The 18,712-nt window shown below is 45.7% G+C and overlaps 1 protein-coding gene and 1 non-coding gene across 14 annotated transcripts; both read right to left on the bottom strand.

The window, feature by feature from the left end:
• Window positions 1–7,448: 7,448 nt before the first annotated feature.
• LOC109742514 (uncharacterized) lies at window positions 7,449–13,179 on the bottom strand. Of its 13 annotated transcripts, XR_006669015.2 has the most exons (7): window positions 11,272–13,175; window positions 10,965–11,159; window positions 10,824–10,861; window positions 10,359–10,648; window positions 10,189–10,221; window positions 9,564–9,700; window positions 7,449–8,928 (listed from the first exon to the last, which is right to left on the bottom strand). It is a non-coding gene; the product is annotated as an uncharacterized protein (transcript). The 13 variants fall into 13 exon arrangements; XR_012201750.1 differs by having other exon boundaries at window positions 9,564–10,648; window positions 10,965–11,155; window positions 11,272–11,392; window positions 12,169–13,178; XR_012201751.1 differs by having other exon boundaries at window positions 7,449–8,029; window positions 8,801–8,928; window positions 9,564–10,648; window positions 11,272–13,177.
• Window positions 13,180–14,149: 970 nt separating this feature from the next.
• On the bottom strand, window positions 14,150–17,759 carry LOC123493365 (uncharacterized). The gene has a single exon (XM_045232351.1). The coding sequence runs from the start codon at window positions 17,379–17,381 to the stop codon at window positions 14,943–14,945; it is 2,439 nt and encodes an 812-aa protein (XP_045088286.1). The 5' UTR covers window positions 17,382–17,759; the 3' UTR covers window positions 14,150–14,942.
• Between the last annotated feature and the right edge of the window lie 953 nt (window positions 17,760–18,712).

The raw sequence follows: 18,712 nt of genomic DNA, 5'->3' as shown, positions 1-18,712 counted from the left end.
TGATCATATCAATCTTGGAACCACTTCCAACATACATCGTCACTTCACCCTTAACTAGTCTCTGTTAATTCTGCAACTCCCATTTCGAGTTACTAATCATGGCAACTGAACTAGTATCAAATACTTAGGGATTGCTATAAACACTAGTAAAGTACACATCAATAACATGTATATCAGATATACCTTTGTTTACTTTGCCATCCTTCTTATCCGCCAAATACTTAGGGCAGTTCCGCTTCCAGTGACCAGTTCCTTTGCAGTAGAAGCACTCAGTCTTAGGCTTAGGTCCAGACTTGGGCTTCTTCACTTGAGCAGCAACTCGCTTGCCGTTCTTCTTGAAATTCCCTTTTCTTCCCTTTGCCCTTTTCTTGAAACTAGTGGTCTTGTTAATCATCAACACTTGATGCTCTTTCTTGATTTCTACCTTCATCGATTTCATCATCATAAAAAGCTCGGGAATCGTTTTCGTCATCCCTTGCATACTATAGTTCATCACGAAGTTCTACTAACTTGGTGATGGTGACTAGAGAATTCTGTCAATCACTATTTTATCTGGAAGATTAACTCCCACTTGATTCAAGCGATTGTAGTACCCAGATAATCTGAGCACATGCTCACTTCTTGAGCTATTCTCCTCCATCTTTTAGCTATAGAACTTGTTGGAGACTTCATATCTCTCAACTCGGGTATTTGCTTGAAATATTAACTTCGACTCCTGGAACATCTCATATAGTCCATGATGTTCAAAACATCTTTGAAGTCCCGATTCTAAGCCGTTAAGCATGGTGCACTAAACTATCAAGTAGTCATCATATTGAGCTACCAAACGTTCATAACGTCTGCATCTGCTCCTGCAATAGGTCTGTCACCTAGCAGTGCATTAAGGACATAATTCTTCTGTGCAGCAATGAGGATAAACCTCAGATCACGGATCCAATCCGCATCATTGCTACTAACATCTTTCAACTTAGTTTTCTCTAGGAACGTATTAAAATATAAACAGGGAGCAAAACACGAGGTATTGATCTACAACATAGATATGCTAATACTACCAGGACTAAGTTCATGATAAATTAAAGTTCAATTAATCATATTACTTAAGAACTCCCACTTAGATAGACATCTCTCTAATCCTCTAAGTGATCACGTGATCCATATCAACTAACCCATAACCGATCATCACGTGAAATGGAGTAGCTTTCAATGGTGAACATCACTATGTTGATCATATCTACTATATGATTCACGCTCGACCTTTCGGTCTCAGTGTTCCGAGGCCATATCTGCATATGCTAGGCTCGTCAAGTTTAACCTGAGTATTCTGCGTGTGTAAAACTGGCTTGCACCCGTTGTAGATGGACGTAGAGCTTATCACACCCGATCATCATGTGGTGTCTGGGCACGACGAACTTTGGCAACGGTGCATACTCAGGGAGAACACTTTTATCTTGAAATTTAGTGAGAGATCATCTTATAATGCTACCGTCAATCAAAGCAAGATAAGATGCATAAAAGATAAACATCACATGCAATCAATATAAGTGATATGATATGGCCATCATCATCTTGTGCTTGTGATCTCCATCTCCGAAGCACCATCATGATCACCATCGTCACCGGCGCGATACCTTGATCTCCATCATAGCATCGTTGTCGTCTCGCCAATCTTATGCTTCTACGGCTATCGCTACCGCTTAGTGATAAAGTAAAGCATTACAGGGTGATTGCATTGCATACAATAAAGCGACAACCATATGGCTCCTGCCAGTTGCCGATAACTCGGTTACAAAACATGATCATCTCATACAATAAAATTTAGCATCACGCCTTGACCATATCACATCACAACATGCCCTGCAAAAACAAGTTAGGCGTCCTCTATTTTGTTGTTGCAAGTTTTACGTGGCTGCTACGGGCTGAGCAAGAACAGTTCTTACCTACGCATCAAAAACCACAACGATAGTTTGTCAAGTTGGTGCTGCTTTAACCTTCGCAAGGACCGGGCGTAGCCACACTCGGTTCAACTAAAGTTGGAGAAACTGACACCCGCCAGCCACCTGTGTGCAAAGCACGTCGGTAGAACCAGTCTCGTGTAAGCGTACGCGTAATGTCGGTCCGGGCCGCTTCATCCAACAATACCGCCGAACCAAAGTATGACATGCTGGTAAGCAGTATGACTTATATCGCCCACAACTCACTTGTGTTCTACTCGTGCATATGACATCTACGTATAAAACCAGGCTCGGATACCACTGTTGGGGAATGTAGTAATTTCAAAAAAATTCCTACGCACACGCAAGATCATGGTGATGCATAGCAATGAGAGGGGAGAGTGTTGTCTACGTACCCTCATAGACCGAAAGCGGAAGCGTTAGCACAACGCGGTTGATGTAGTCGTACGTCTTCACGATCCGACTGATCAAGTACCAAACGCACGGCACCTCCGAGTTCTGCACACTTCAACTCGATGACGTCCCTCGAACTCTGATCCAGCCGAGTGTTGAGGGAGAGTTTCGTCAGCACGATGGCGTGGTGACGATGATGATGTTCTACCGATGCAGGGCTTCGCCTAAGCACTGCTACGATATTATCGAGGTGGATTATGGTGGAGGGGGGCACCGCACACGGCTAAGAGATCAATGATCAATTGTTGTGCCTATGGGGTGCCCCCCTGCCCCCGTATATAAAGAAGCAAGGGGAGGAGGCGGCCGGCCAGGGAGAGGCGCACCAAGGGGGAGTCCTACTCCCGCTAGGAGTAGGATTCCCCTCTTCCAAGTAGTAGGAGTAGGAGTCAAGGAAAGGGGAGAGAGAAGAGAAGGAAGGAGGGGGCGCAGCCCCTCCCCCTAGTCCAATTCGGACTAGGCCTTGGGGGGTGCCCAGCCTCTCCTCTCTCTTTCCCCTAAAGCCCAATAAGGCCCATATACTCCCCGGCGAATTCCCGTAACTCTCCGGTACTCCGAAAAATACCCGAATCACTCGGAACCTTTCCGATGTCCGAATATAGTCGTCCAATATATCGATCTTTATGTCTCGACCATTTCGAGACTCCTCGTCATGTCCCCGACCTCATCCGGGACTCCGAACTACCTTTGGTACATCAAAACACATAAACTCATAATATAACCGTCATCAAACTTTAAGCGTGCGGACCCTACGGGTTCGAGAACAATGTAGACATGACCGAGACACGTCTCCGGTCAATAACCAATAGCGGAACCTAGATGCTCATATTGGCTCCCACATATTCTACGAAGATCTTTATCGGTCAAACCGCATAACAACATATGTTGTTCCCTTTGTCATCGGTATGTTACTTGCCCGAGATTCGATCGTCGGTATCTCAATACCTAGTTCAATCTCGTTACCGGCAAGTCTCTTTACTCGTTCTGTAATACATCATCCCGCAACTAACTCATTTGTTACAATGCTTGCAAGGCTTATAGTGATGTGCATTACTGAGTGGGCCCAGAGATACCTCTCCGACAATCGGAGTGACAAATCCTAATCTCGAAATACGCCAACCCAACAAGTACCTTCGGAGACACCTGTAGAGCACCTTTATAATCACCCAGTTACGTTGTGACGTTTGGTAGCACGCAAAGTGTTCCTCTGGTAAACGGGAGTTGCATAATCTCATAGTCATAGGAACATGTATAAGTCATGAAGAAAGCAATAGCAACATACTAAACGATCAAGTGCTAAGCTAACGGAATGCGTCAAGTCAATCACATCATTCTCCTAATGATGTGATCCCGTTAATCAAATGACTACTCATGTCTATGGCTAGGAAACTCAACCATCTTTGATTAACGAGCTAGTCAAGTAGAGGCATACTAGTGACACTATGTTTGTCTATGTATTCACACATGTATCAAGTTTCCGGTTAATACAATTCTAGCATGAATAATAAACATTTATCATGAAATAAGGAAATAAATAATAACTTTATTATTGCCTCTAGGGCATATTTTCTTCAGCAATAGCCTTGGCGTAGGAATCCAGATTTCACAAAAGAACCAAACACATCAAGAGACGCTTCAATTCCATCCGCGATCAAGTCAAGGATGGAGACATAGAGATTTGCAAAATACATACGAATCTGAGTGTTGCAGGCCGTTGACTAAGCCTCTTCCACGAGCAAAACATGATCAACACCAAGACTCCATGGGTGTTAGAATCATTACTATGTAATCTATATTGTTGACTCTAGTGCAAGTGGGAGACTGAAGGAAATATGCCCTAGAGGAAATAATAAAGTTGTTATTTATATTTCCTTATATCATGATAAATGTTTATTATTCATGCTAGAATTGTATTAACCGGAAACTTAGTATCATGTGTGAATACATAGACAAACAGAGTGTCCCTAGTATGCCTCTACTTGACTAGCTTGTTAATCAAAGATGGTTAAGTTTCCTGACCATAGACATGTGTTGTCATTTGATCAATGGGATCACATCATTAGAGAATGATATGATGGACAAGACCCATCCGTTAGCTTATGATCGTTTAGTTTTATTGCTATTGCTTTCTTCATGACTTATACATATCCCTCTGACTATGAGATTATACAACTCCCGAATACCGGAGGAACACTTTGTGTGCTATCAAACGTCACAACGTAACTGGGTGATTATAAAGATGCTCTACAGGTGTCTCCGATGGTGTTTGTTGAGTTGGCATAGATCAAGATTAGGATTTGTCACTCCGAGTATCGGAGAGGTATCTCTGGGCCCTCTCGGTAATGCACATCACTATAAGCCTTGCAAGCAATGTGACTAATGAGTTAGTTACGGGATGATGCATTACGGAACGAGTAAAGAGACTTGCCGGTAACGAGATTGCTCTAGGTATGAAGATACCGACATCGAATCTCGGGCAAGTAACATACCGATGGCAAAGGGAATGATGTATGTTGTTATGCGGTTTGACCGATAAAAATCTTCGTAGAATATGTAGGAGCCAATATGAGCATCCAGGTTCTGCTATTGGTTATTGACCGGAGATGTGTCTCGGTCATGTCTACATAGTTCTCGAACCTGTAGGGTCCACACGCTTAACGTTCGATGATGATTTGTATTATGAGTGATTTGATGACCGAAGTTTGTTTGGAGTCCCGGATGAGATCACGGACATGACGAGGAGTCTCGAAATGGTCGAGAGGTAAAGATTGATATATTGGAAGGTTATATACGGACATCGGAATGGTTCCGATAAGGTTTGGGGATTTATCGGAGTACCGTGAGGCTATCGGAACCCCCCGGGAAAGTTATCGGGCCTAATGGGCCATAGTGGAAGGGAGGAGGCAGGCCACAGGAGGTGGGGCGCGCCCCCCTTGCCCCAATCCGAATTGGACAAGGGGAGGGGGTGCGGCCCCCCTCTTTCCTTCTCCCTCTCCCTCCTTTCCACTTTCCCCCTCTCCGTTGGAAGGAAAGGGGGGCGGAATCCTACTAGGTTTGGAGTCCTAGTACTCCCCCCTGGCGTGCCTCCGCCTTGGCCGGCATCCTCCTCCCCCTCCTTTATATACGTGGGCAGGGGGGCACCCCAAAGTACAACAGACAATCTCTTAGCCGTGTGCGGTGCCCCCCTCCACAGTTTAACACCTCGGTCATATCATCGTAATGCTTAGGCGAAGCCCTGCGCCGGTAACTTCATCATCAGCGTCGCCACGCCGTCATGCTGACGGAACTCTCCCTCGTCCTCAACTGGATCAAGAGTTCGAGGGACGTCATCGTGCTGAATGTGTGCTGAACACGGAGGTGACGTACGTTCGGTACTTGGATCGGTTGGATCGTGAAGACGTTCAACTACATCAACCGCGTTACTAAACGCTTCCGCTTTCGGTCTACGAGGGTACGTGGACACACTCTCCCGTCTCGTTGCTATGCATATCCTAGATAGATCTTGTGTGATCGTAGGATTTTTTTTGAATTACTACGTTCCCCAACAGAGGACACCCAACGTGGCCTCAACACACGCATCCAGGGAGCATCACATGATCATGGCGACACGGTTACATCATTAGTTACAAAGTTCTTCGGAGGGGACGCTATTGGCCCATCTTTTATCCCCGAGGAGTCACAACCATACGCCTACAATTACGCATCAGGTTCGCAACAAGGATTCGAGACTCCACCACCTACGTAGGAGTCGCAGACACAGGAAGCCGAACTGGAGTATGAACGCGGTCTTCGTGTAACTCGACCACCTAATCGCTAGTCGCTTTCCGGTCCTAAGGAAAGGCCAGGTGGCCGTCGTCGACTAGGGTGATTCATCTATCCACGTGTGCGGCCCATTGCATCTACATATGTCAGTATCAGACTTTCTGATTTAAACATCTATGTATGCTGAAATAAAAATGCACTAGTCGACAACAATGTTTCCCGCCTATATCTTAATTTTGGCTTATGAATACTGTGCGACCATTGCCCATCTTAGACATTGAAAATATATATTTTCGCGCAACCCTTTCCCCTCAGTATTTTCCCGCCAACTCTTTCCCTCCATATGTTCCCGCCACCTGTTTCCCGCCAACCCCTTCCCGCCATATCTTCCCGCCACCCGTTTCCCGCCAACCCTTTCCCGCCATACCGCGGTCGTTCTTTCCCGCCATTTTCTCCTCTCTACTTATAAAACCCCCTTCACACGGAGGTGGATAAGCAGTCCAATGTAGTGTAGTCGAGATGTCCGATTATCCTTTTGATCGTAGTTTTCACCCTGGGATGAGCAGATGTCTTCTGAGGTTAGCCACCATTTTAGGATGGACAATAGGATAGTTCCATGGGACAAACTCACCGGTAGTGACACACCATAATGAATGAGTTGGCTCACGAACTACGTACGTCTGGGTGGCCTGAAAGGACCTATGAGGAGGTACGTAAAGAACTTCTTAGGTTGCATGAAAGGTGGAAGAAGGTAGTGAAGCTGAAGAGTGAAACTTTCAGAAGGACTGCAGCAAAGAATCCATATTTATGGACTGACGACAGCGAGACGAAGATGATATCTTCATGCCGCCGCTTCCGGGTTCTGCATCGTCGAAGGGCAAGAGTTCTGCATCGTCCAAGGGAAAGAGTTCTGCATCCTCAAAGGGCAAGAGTTCTGCATCGTCCAAGGGTAAGAGTTCTGCATCCTCGAAGGGCAAGAGTTCTGCATCGACGGAGGATGACGATGATGCCTTCATGTAGTTTTTAAGCTATATTTTTAGTTTTCAAGTCCAGTTCTACCGTTTAATTCAGATGTACTTGCATTATTAGTTTGTACTGTCTTATTGTAGGGCATTATGTTCTATCTTAATTTCATGATGTAGTTTTTGCATAACGTTTGATAATTAGTTTGTATTATTAAAGTTTTTCCAGTGGGGAGAGAAGGAAAGAAGGAAAAATTGGCGGGAAAGAAAATGACGGAAATAATTTTTGGCGGGCAAAAAATGGCGGCAAGAAAATGCCACATTTTATGCCAAAACTATATTTTTTTTCTTTACGACACGGTACAACTGAAATTAGATACATCCTTGGCCTCACGAGCCCTTTCTTTTTTTCTCTGTCTCTCTGCCTCACGAGCCTCCTTTCGCTGTCGTTCCTACTCCTCCACACGACGAGCCTCTTCCCTGTTTTAATCATGCAGTACTTTAATCAGTGTCGTCTGTGTATGAATCAGTACACAAGACGTCAAAGTTTAGGCGGGAATCTGATTCCAGAGCATCGTAACTTGTGGCAGAAAGCAAACCAAGGCATCGGATTCCCGCGCGTGGGAATCTGTCCCGTTGGCCGCAGCAATCAGCGTCTTTGGCCGCAGCAATCAGCGTCGTCTGCAACAGCCGAGGCTGTCGGAGCGCATGCACCAGCTACAGTCCTGCCACCTCACGTAGTGGCGGCATGGCCCGCCTGCTGGGCCTGTGTGTAGCTGTAGCTGTCGGCCTGGGAGCGGCAGCGGCAGCGGCGGCCGCCTTGTTGAGTGGCGACTGGGCCCACCTGGCCTGGCCCGTTGGAATTGTAGCCAACATTTCTGGTTTTCTAATTAGTGGGGTGTACTGGACAAAAAAAGAATAGTATGATTCCCAGTTTGATCAGAAAAGTAGAAGATCAATATGTGTATTACAACAGGAGAAAACATGCATTTAGTATGACAAGGCAGCTTATAACAAACAGAGACATCACTTGGCATTCCACACCCTTTTCATTTCCAATTTCAAATCCCCACCTAATATTTTCTCCAGAAAATTCCCATAAAAATCCACCACTTATCTTATTATTGAAGGTGAGGTGTGAGACAGATCTAATTCTCCTCTTATATTACATCATTCCTTGCAGTTTGAGGGAATTTTTTGTCTCCAGTAAGAGCAAATTAAGCATATACTACTGAGAAACAAGAGTCCATGCTATAATGAAGAACAAAACTTACTAACCTGAAAGTAGCCACATATGGTAAATTCCACGTCCAATGGAAAAATTAAATAATCATCTTATTAGCTATATATAGATTGGACCCAATGCCCAGAATTTAGCAGACAAAATAGTGTAGTTCAACAATTGTAACTATAGTTCATATTAATAATGTAATGCCCAGAATAAAAATTAATCAACCACCATCACGGTCCAAACCACATAATTCCATCTTCACATTTTCAATGTCAAAGCATGGACTGCACAAACAAATCACTGCTGTCTAAATTCAGCATTCATTGCACAAGAAAATTAAGAAGCACATGGAGAGATAAGAGAAGATGAAGCACATGGAGAGATAAGAGAAGATAACCAATTCGAGAACAGTTGGATGCCGACAAAATCATCAAAGAGTGTACCCAGTGCATGGTCCATCTCAACCCTCAACGAAGAACCACCAAGCATACTTGAACAACCAAGAAACATGTGACCAACTGAAGTTGTGTCAACAGAAGCTAGAGGTAGGAATCGACACCAAGATCAGTACCTGCAAAACAACACATAAAACATAGTGTCAATACTTGTAAATCTCATTAATTTTGGCCTGGAAGCATCACAATGGAAGTGTCAAATAAATAATGCTTAGTAAATAAAATTATTAACAAAGACATATTTAGCTACATCAAACAGTACCAACGGAAGTACATGCTGCTGCTCTCGTCGGACCTTTCCTCACACCGCACATACAGAACTACACCGTGTATCATTACATCAAATTTCCAAGGGAACACGGCAAGTGCTACAAATTCTGGATGAAGGTCATTTCCTGTTCTAGTTAAACTTGGATGTATGGATGGATGATAGAGCCCCAATAATCATTTCTAGACTTGCATCTATTTGAAAGTAAATTAGACCGGTATGATGGAGTGAAATAACAGGAAGGAAATGGAACAGGTGACATGGCACACAGAGTGATCTCAGGTGCATGTTGTATAGCTTGATTGGGTTGCTGCTACCTCCAGATCCATGCTGAAGGTTCTATTTTCCAAATTGTCTCATTTCTTAGAAAATAACCATATTCAAATATTTATCCAACGAATTTCTGAAATTTGCAAGTTGTGACTTGAAACTGATAGCTAGCTGACCCAAGAATACATAGGAAGTAAGATGTATTGTAGATACCTAGTGGATGAGTGCGTCATCGTGGATGAAGTGGCTGATCTTCTCCTCAAGCTCAATGTATCCACCGTCCCAGATCTCACAGCTTCAGAAGAAACTCGTGCGACGATCTCAAATGATTCCGGGGTAGACTCTCCAACCTTCAAATGAGTTCACTGTTAATGGGTGTGAAAGACCAGATAATAAACTAAAACGCCGAGGCACCATTCGTCAGTATACTGATCTACAAAGCATACAACTAAAAAATGAAAATTAATCTGACTTTATAAAGCACAAATAAAGAACTCTTCAGGTAGTACTAAATCAAATTTAATTGTTATCAACCCAGTAAGGTTTTCCATGAATTGTACACCACATACTTTGGATCAGATTTCATTTTTACCACTATCTATAAAAAATGAAAAATAACACCACATACTGCATTGCTGTACAATATACATGGGCTCCAGTAATCATTTATTTGCATTGAAAATAAAGAGCATCTTGCTATCAGAATAAAAGGGGGATGCACTTCTATAGTAACAAGAACAAAACATAGGATTGTTCTAGAATACAATATCAGAAGAAGTATCATTCTACCATTTAGAGAAAAAAATCAATAAGTAAAATCCCAGTACATGGAACTTACCAGGGAGGAGTCGCTTCAGATTTGTCGCTCTGACTTCTCGTCACACAGCCAATAATAAAATAGGAAAAGGAATACACAAACAGACAAAACATAATGATATGCCACAAAAAATCTAACCTATCTTCTGAACAATCAAACGATCACAAAAATAAAAAGAAAAGGAGCCTCACCCCATGGTCGCGGCCGAGCAACCACTACACGGACAGCACCTCGATCTTGCCTGTCGTCAGGTAGTTGGCCCACTCCAATGCCCCAGAACGATCAGCACGATCCACAAAAACCTTACAAAATCAACAAGTTCAAGGATGAGGGAAAGATAAAGCTAAAATCTTCAGTTAAGGCATACTTCCATTCTTTTAACAGTATATCAAGTGGTAGCTCGCTTAGGTAGCTATCGTTCCTGTAAAGAGCAAGCACGTGGCCAGTGAAATCTATAGTGTCATCACTCAATTCATGTTTCCTAGAAACAAAGAACAAAGAACAAATAAGATTACTTGAAAGAAAATGTTCTGCAACTCTTATCAATTTTCTCAAAAGAGAGTAAATTATTAAGCCAATCCCTACTTATGAAAAAATGAAAAAGAACCAGTGTAATGCTGAAGATGAATGTGCTCTTGACTAACAATGAGACTTACAGTTGGGCAGCACTTGACCAACTAAGGCTCGGATAGAACTGCAATAAAGACACAGGGGGGAAGCGGCAGTCAGAATTTTGCAGATATCTATTGTTGGAACCATTGGAGGAACAAGGAGAAACTCACTAAAAGGGGACTGACCGGGAAGCAGATTGGGCACTCATCGAGGTCAGGCCTGGGGTCGTCGGACCTCGAGGATGAGCTGGCGCAGCTTCTTGAGGTCGACGTCTGGGTGCGGGTAAGCCTCTGCGGCGCCGTGTTTTACAGGACGAACGCGCGATTCACACCCAAATCAGCCAGGAAAATCACAGAAAGCCATGAACGTGTTCGCTCTATCTATATCCAAAAGTAACAGTTAGTTTGGATGGGAAACGAGAAAGAAGGGAATGCAGATTAACAAGCAGCCCAACATGGCTCATGTGCCGCCCAAGATCGAGCTTGAAATTACCTGACGGCTGACTCGACTCGGCGTCCCTTGGCCTACCCTCTGAACAATTCCCTGCTGTGCTCCTCTCGTACCCAAGAGCAGCCTCCACCCCTGCTCCTCTCGTGGTGGCGATTGAGGTCGCCTACAAAAACCAAAGCAAGACCACTAAATAAATTTTAAAACATATAATGTGAAGGGGGGACAATGGCCAACATACAGATCCCAAATGGCCCAAGCAAAAGCTCCAAGAGGACTTTCATTCATGATTAGACAAAATATAAAGACATTTTTAACCCAAAAAACTTTCCAGCTGATAAATTTACTTGACACTCTCATTTTAAGCAACATGTGAGGGATCTGTACTGCACTAATGCATCATGTGATTCTAATAACCAATGTGGCAGTTAATATTAACAGCAGCAGCTTAAAAAGAGATTGATGACCAGTGAACTAAATAGCAAAGAGGATCATAACAAAGGGCCTGCTCTGACCAAAATAGATAGCACAATTTGGCAATCTGTTTTAATGACAACTCTTTGCAATCCCGTGGAGGATCGAAGTAACATGCTTACTAACAAGACAAACAGGACGACGGTATCTTGTTAACCACATGAATAAAACTGCCAATAGCTACAGGCAGTGGAGAAAAAGGACAATCGTGTAATACATATAGTATATACAACTAGAAAGGCAAAACAAACCCAATTATAAATCAATCCAAGTAGGCTTAGGGTAGTTGAGTTCATCACCAAAAGAAGACATAAATCCCAAGTCCAGGTGGATCTTCACTCACATCAACACAATAGAGAAATAGAACAGAAAGAAGAACACTGTACAGTAAATAAGGAAAATTTGTGTATTTGTAGCATAGCAAAAGAGGGCTCAGTTTTGTCTTCGATCTTCAAGCCCAACACTCACATCTCATGCTGCATAATATATCCATCGCAATGTAAACGAACTGCCCTGGTTATCGCTCATCAGAGTGACCATCCGAGGAGCAGAACATCGAACATTACCGATGAATTGAACAGGCTGCAAGAGAGGTAAGGGTGAGCTCTAATTTAGTACCCACAGGCCACAACAGTCTTGATTGCTCAAGACATGCTTATTTCAGCCAGAGTCATCATCATCGTCCCCCCTTTTTTTTTTACCGAAAAGGAGGTTCTACCCCCGGCCTTTGCCCACCAAGCAACATGAGCCTGATATTCATACATACATACATACAGGCGTCAGGCGTGCACACATCCACCCATCCATCAGCCTTTGCCCGCCAAGCAAAAGGAGGTTCTACCCCCCGCCTTTGCCCACCAAGCAACATGACCCTGACATCCATACACACATACAGGCGTGCACACATCCATCCATCCATCAGCCTCAAGAGCTACTCATACTGGCTTCGACCAACCAAACCTCCCGGTGCGTACCGCGTACAACGCATCAGACAACACCGCACGGTTCCCAGCCCACGCCACGACCGAATCCAAGGCACGTGGTGGGGCTTGTCCAGCACGACCATGAGCTGGGACTGCAGGAGCAGCGTGACCTGCTACTCGTCGTCGCAGGCGAGGGCGGGGAGCCGGGAGAGGTCACGCCCACCACGCGGTCCCTAAAGACCTCGTTGGCGCACCCGGCACCGTGGCGGCTACCCGAGCCCGGGCCTCTATGCCGGCGGCGGCGCGGCGCGGATGGGCGCCCTGGCCCGCGAAACGGAGGGATCCAAGGGCTGAGCCTCCACATGGCCCCTGTCCCGGCAACGGGCACCTCGCCTCCCGTGCGCTCCTGAGATTGAAATCGAGTAGATCGGGACGCTGGATGATAGGTGGAGCTTGGGACGGGAGGTGAAGCACGAGCGGCGGCGGCGGGAACCCTAACTGGGAGGGGAGAATGAAAGAATGGCTGGGAGAGAGAGGTGCGAGGGGTGCGGGCGTTTTGTTTCTGTCCTCCTCGACACAGTAAAACTTGCGAACGTGGCACTCGCGAGCCGGCGCCCTTGATGCGCAGCTTATTATTTTTGATGGAAAGGATGGGGCCAAGGGCAAGGACTGAGCCACCATAATTTGTGACCCTTGAAAGATTAAAAAACAGGGGAAAGAAATGAGAAGAACATGATCTCACAGAGATGATACTCTCAGATGCCAGATGAAAGATAAATTAAGCAAAACTGTATCCGAATGATGTATGAAAGAGTAGGTCAACAAAGTACAGTTTACAGTACAATTTCAGATTAAAGATAAATTAAGCAAAACTGTATCCGAATGATATATGAAAGAGTAGGTGAAGTAAGTCCAGTTTAAATTCAATAAACAGAACAAGCAAATCCTCCAGTCCAATGACATGCAAATGCATGTGCATACGAAACTCTATCCTCATCACAGCAGAGAACGATTTGGATAGTAAGCTAAAAGGATATTGGGCACATAAACACATTCTTCCTTTTGAGATACCTAGAAAGGAAATATGAAAGGTAATGCTGCTTTTGTTCAGCTTAATCGTGTCAAGCATAGATGCATTCGGTTGTTGAAACCACTTGACTATATGAATACCACAAACTATGCACACAGAGGAAAATAGATCTCGCTACAAGAATAGTAAAGGAGAGCTTTGAATCGTTTCCCCAAGAAGTGTGAAATTTCACATGTACATATGAAAACAAATTGATCAGCAAGGGCCATTCAGACATGGTATTAACTTGTTATATATGGATCTGTGTTATCTAGGAATTTACATGACCATCAACTCAGGGAGCGGATTGGCAGGAACAGAGTGGCCAATGAATCTGATAGCCCGGCTTCTTTCAATTCAGATCATGCAGAAATGGGTTCATTGCGGCGGCTGTTTTTGAAAAACTCAACCTCACCTCATTCAGATCACTATTAGTAATTACTAAACTTGCTTGAAGTACAAAAAAAAGCATAGGAATTTGAAGGAAAGAGGACTGTACACAGGCTTTATAAAAGAGTCCAGCCATAAAAATATTCAAACCATAAAAAACGGTAGTGCTACAACTAAAGCTGAATTTGAAGGAACGTCATTAATTTTCATGGTAGTGCTACAACTAAAGCTGTATACAAAAATGCAAATAAAAAAAGACCATTATACCTTGCTCATTCTTGTCTTCTCTTACAGCAATTTTTCATTCATCATAAACTGGAGGATGTACAGGAGATTGAATGAAGGTTCAGAGTTCATATACACACGTTTCAATAGCTCGAGTTTTGGTTCAGGTAGTATAATCATTAAAATCTCTCCATCATTGCAAGTAGTTGGTGCTGGAGGTTCAGAGAAAACCAAATAGCTTGATAACGTAAAATAGTCCATCGATTTCATTATAATTGCCCTCAGCCCAAAATGCACTAGATATGCTCAGGTTGAGAGAACTCGAAATAGCCTGATACAGGAGCAAGAGCTCGATAAACTCAGTGTTAGCATCCACCGTGAATTGCTCCTGAATATTAGTAAATTTTCACCATTAGCAAACGCATCACGCACTAGACAGCCCTTGCATAGAGACGGCTTGCAGAATAGGAACAATGCCCATAGGATGCACGCCTGGCAGCTAAGCACCGGCCCAGAACACCATAGTGGCACCATCACCCAGCTCAATCTTCATGAGCGCATGGAAGAGACACTTATCCACATCGTTGAGAGGGAACTCCGAAACATGACAAGGCTTATCTGCCAAGTCCAGTGCATCAAATGGTTCCATCAAAAAATTGGTACTTTGCAGGGAGCAATTGTATTTGTTCCCGATATTTCCCTTTCCCTGAAAAGAGAGACAACAACAACGAACTAGTTGAAGCTTCAAGCGAGATGCTCTTCCCATCAACTTTAGACATGTATTCTCCGGCCTTGACTATCTCCCCCTTTTCCAATAACATTCTAATGATATCATTTATAAGACGAGAGCTGAGAGCACAATCACTCTTCTCCATTGATGAAAACATATCTTCAGCTTCTTCCACTGATCCCTCTTTTAGAAGATTTCTTATCATGATTCCATACGTGGAAGCATTAGGTACCAACCCAGTGGTTGATATAGCAGCAAACAACTTGTTAGCTTCTTCTCTTCTCTGAACCTTGTACATTGCATTAATCATGGAATTGAGTATTGCAATATCGAACTTCACATTCAGTGCACCTAATTTTTGGAAAAGGGCGATTGCTTCATTGGTGCAATCATTTCTACAAAGTCCTCTAATAAATATGTCGTATGTATGCATGCTCACAGGTGTTCCACTTCCGATCATCTCATGGAGCATTTTCTTTGCAGCAACTGTTCTCCCAGCATGAAATAATCCATCCAGTATGATGTTATATGTAACAGTTGTAGGTTTAACTTCCATATGGGACATTTCTCTGAACAGATTCAACCCATCATCAATCCTTCCACTTTTACAGTATCCACTGACAAGTGTGTTATACGTAATGACATCGGGCTCAATGCCAGCTGATACCATGGCATCAAGTACTCCGCATGCTTTCTCCATCTCACCGACTAAGCAATATCCGTCAATTAGCGTACTAAATGTAATGACATCAGGTTTCTCACCTATGTCTGTAACCAAGTCAAAGATATGGTGTGCATCCACAACCCTTCCTTCATTGCATAGGTTGTCCATTATTGAATTGAAGAATGCAATGTTTGGACGAAGCATACCTTTATTCATCATTTCATTAACCAACTCCTTTGCTTTTACCAAAACACCATGTGTGCATAAGCCCTGAACTAGGGAGTGGTAAACAACTGTGTTCGGTTGTACTCCCCTACCAATCATCTGACTGAACTTACCCATAGCATCAGCCAGTCTACCCATTTTGCAAAGTGCAGATACTAGAGTTGAATAGGTGAATACATCCGGACTCAGTCCTTGTCCCCGCATTTTATTAAGTATGATCATAGCTTCATCCATCATTCCTTGTTTAGCATATGCATCAATTAATATGTTGAAAACTTGGCAGTTGGCTACAATACCGTCGCCTACCATTGAATTAAAGAGATTCATCATATCAGCAAAGCTTCCTTCATTGGCATACCCATGAAGAAGAATAGTGTAGGAGATGATATCAGGCTTGTGGCCCCTTGCAGCCATGGAAAAGAAAATTTCTGCAGCTTCTTTGCTTTTTCCATGCTTGCAAAGGGAGGCCATGAATGAGTTCCAAGTGACAATATTTGGTATAAGGCCCCTGCTTGTCATTTCTCTGAACATTTTAGTCGCCTCTTTCCACCGGCCCAAAGTGGAATATCCATGGATCATGCTAGTATATGTCACCGTATCCGGTCGAACACTGTTATCAACCATCTGCCGAAGGAACAACTCTGCCTTGTCCATTGCTCCAGCCTTGCACAGTGCATCAATAATCGAGCTATACGTCACCACATCAGGCACAACCCCTTGCCGCATCATTTCATGGAATAGATTGCATGCCTTGCCTACTTCGCCTTCCTTAAAGAAGCCGTGGATGAGCGTGCTATATGACAGAACGCCGGGGGAGCAATCATCTCCCTTTGCCATCACCTGGAGCAGGCCGAGTGCTTGCTGGCTCCTGCTGTCGTCACATAAACTCTTTAGAACTATGTTGTATGAGAAGGAATTAGGCACACAGCCGAGGACGGACGTCCTATGAAGCAGCACGTTCACAGCTTCATCTGCCCGTTTTGCACAGCAGAGGCACTTGAGGAGGGTGCTGGCGACGACCTCATTTGTATTGAGGCCGGTCCTTAGGAGGCGGCCGAAATAGGCAAGCCCTAGGTCTGGACGACGCACGTGGCAGCAGCAGTTCATCAGGATGCCGTAGGTGTAGATTGTGGGCGGCGCCACCCGCCGGCCGGCTTCTTCTCGGCATACGCGGTTGAAGAGCGTGAGGGCAAGGGAGGGGCCGTCTCTGCAGGCGTCGGTGTCTCGCGCACGGGCAAGACCGGCGAGGAAGCCGTTCAGGGCTTGCCCGGGGACCGGAGTGGACTGCCGCAGCAATTGGTCGAACAGGTGGTGTGCGTCTTGTGGGGTGAGCGTCCCGGCGCGGACGCGCTCTGTGGCAGCGGCAAAGGCGGCGTGCGGAGACCAGGAGCGTGAGGGCGGCGAGGTGGGAGTGAAGGAGGAGGTGCGACGGCGGAGGAGGTGGAGGCAGGACATCGGCGTGGAGAAGGAGGAGCGGCGAGGGAGGCGGAACGGGCTCTGTGCGCGTACTGGACTGGACTGCTATAGCTTGCTTTGCTTCTGGAGGCAGATCAGACTGTCATATACTACCACTCCTATATTTTTCTATCACGCAAAGATCTTATATTTTTTGATGCAAATCTATATGTATGATTTCAAATTGCAAATATAAATAATTTAACTGATACTTGTAGTCAAGATTTAAGATTATGACTGAAGGCATGTGCAAAGCATCACTTTATGATGCGGAGGGAGTAAGATTAATCGAACGACCGTATGTCATCATCTAGTAGAATAATGAGTTTTCTTCTCACAACTCGTGTGATAGGAAACACAGCTAGGGTTTCTTTCATCGATTGGGTGGCCAACTCGTTTCACGCCGCTGCCCTCGTCATCGGCAAGGGCAAGGCGAGGGGCGGGCGGACCGGGACGGCGCCCGTTGCTGACACGGGCATGCGCATGGCGGTGGCAGAGGAAGCTGAGCAGTATAGCTTTGCTTCGCATGTGGTGGCAAATCAGAACTGCTATGCCCATACATGCCCTTTCGTCGCTAGAAGGACCATGACGACAGCGATGGGGCGGGCCGACGACGAAGGTCCCGTCAGCCAGGAAGGCCATGCAGACGAAGGTCCGCGCCGACCGCCCCTGAGCTCCTTCTCGTCGCAGGGGATGTTATAGTTGCTTCCGCCTTCGTGTCACATGCCCATGAGCTCCTCCTCATCGTACCAGGGTGTAAGGCACCAATCGTCGAGCAACTACGTTGAGGAGTTCCAAAATCCGGACACGGGCGCACGCGTATGGCTTGGCACCTTCAACACCACAGAGGTATCATCAAACTTGCCGCTATCATCAAACAGGGAAACCCTAGCCGCCGGTCCCCACCTCTCCCCCTCCTCCCCCGCCGCCGCCGGCTGGTGCTGACAGGCAAAGCCCGGGTGGCGCGGCGGCGGCGGGGCCCCTTCTTCTCCTCTGCTCGGAGTGGCCGGCGCAGGACGGCGGCTCCCGGTGGCGGCGCGGGGCTGCTGCGAGGCCCCGCGGCGCGGCGGCGGGCGCGTGGTGCGGCGGTCGGAGGCAGCGCGTCGGCGACGCGTCCTGGTGAAGCGCAGCGGCTGCGGTGCTCCTGCTCGGGAGGCGGCGCGCGGGCGAGGCTCTGCCCAGATCCGCTCGATCTGGCGCAGGGGCTTGGTCGGCGGCACCGGCGGTGGCATGCCCGTCCTTGCGCTGGCGGCGGGCGGATGCAGCGGCTGCCACATCTGGCGGGCGGCGCGGGCTGGGTCTCTGTGGGCAGCTTGGGCCACGGTCGGCCA

This window comes from Aegilops tauschii, chromosome 1, assembly GCF_002575655.3.
Source record: "Aegilops tauschii subsp. strangulata cultivar AL8/78 chromosome 1, Aet v6.0, whole genome shotgun sequence".
Lineage (NCBI taxonomy): Eukaryota > Viridiplantae > Streptophyta > Magnoliopsida > Poales > Poaceae > Aegilops > Aegilops tauschii.
Note: the sequence above shows the minus strand (reverse complement) of the source record. Positions and strands in the feature narration are given on the sequence as shown.